Source organism: Octopus bimaculoides, chromosome 22 (assembly GCF_001194135.2).
Source record: "Octopus bimaculoides isolate UCB-OBI-ISO-001 chromosome 22, ASM119413v2, whole genome shotgun sequence".
Taxonomy (NCBI): Eukaryota; Metazoa; Mollusca; class Cephalopoda; order Octopoda; family Octopodidae; genus Octopus; species Octopus bimaculoides.
The window spans coordinates 8,137,746-8,138,862 of NC_069002.1; the positions used below are offsets into that span (position 1 = coordinate 8,137,746).

The following is a 1,117-nucleotide window of genomic DNA, read 5'->3' on the forward strand; positions in this document are numbered from 1 at the left end:
AATTTGCTCTTACCATTTTGTTTCCATTTAATTTAATCCTTTCCGGTCTTTTGAATTAGAACAAAAAATATTTTTACGGTAGGTTTTTTTTTGTTTGCTTGTTTGTAGTTTTATATTTCCTCTACAGACTTTTGTTTATCCTTTTTTTTTTTTGCTTGTTTCTTTTGTAGTTTAAATAACTTTTACCTCTTTTCAGACATATGACGACGAAGCAGGAAAAGAGAAATAAGCAAATTTAACTGACAGCACATATATGTGAATATGTGTACGTGCGTGTGTGAGAATGAGTGTGTGAGCATGTGTGTGTGTGTGGGGGGGGGTCTGCGGATGTTTCTCACTGTCTGTCTACGTGTGTATTTTTAAATATATCTTTCACTATGTCTTTATGTAATAAATACAGTGTTTATTACTGTTAATTGCTATGTGTTAAAATAATATAACGTTGATATACAAGGTGAGCCAAATGTCTCGTAAAGGTTATACCGACCAAGTTCACCCACAATTCATTTGTCGACCAGAAGTCAATAGTAAACGACAGTTTTCACGCGCTTTAAATTTGATATAGAATATAAAATACCTCGTCAAATTTCTTTTTCTTTTCTTCAGATTCTTGTTGCAGCTTTTGTTGTTTCTGAAATAGACATTAAGTAATTAAAAACATTAACAGATGAAACTAATAATCATTTATAAATTCATAGATTAGAAACCACTGGTCCAAACAGCTACATAAAGATTCTTTAGTTTTGTCTCGGAGTTTCACAGATTTGAAAGTTAAAATTCGAATATCAAAATGTAAGTTATCTGAATCAACTTCTGAATGTTATTCGTAGTTAAAATCTGAAACAGAAACTACCACAAGAGCAACTTCATAAGGCAGAAATCTCTGGAAACAGTTAATCTGTACGCCGGAATTTTCCCTCTCCCTCTTCTCTAATATTTTATGACAAAAAGAAAAAAAAACAAAAGAAAATAATACATTCGATGAATGTCGTCTAAATTGTGAATATTATCCAACTATAAGAAATGTTTGACCTCTTTTAATACTTAATTTATTTTGATTTATTTGGCTCGGGTTGTGTCATGCTGATGAATTCAAATAAGGATGAAATAGCGATAT

The 1,117-nt window shown here is 31.0% G+C and overlaps 1 protein-coding gene across 2 annotated transcripts in view; it reads right to left on the reverse strand.

Annotated features, from left to right (window-relative positions):
• LOC106873806 (interaptin) overlaps positions 1 to 1,117 on the reverse strand; it is a 27,026-nt gene that overhangs the window by 6,230 nt on the left and 19,679 nt on the right. For both annotated transcript variants that reach the window (XM_014921319.2, XM_052975849.1), the window contains exon 16: positions 578 to 631. In XM_014921319.2, coding sequence (XP_014776805.1) covers positions 578 to 631 — 54 coding nt within the window. The remainder of the gene's footprint in view (positions 1 to 577; positions 632 to 1,117) is intronic.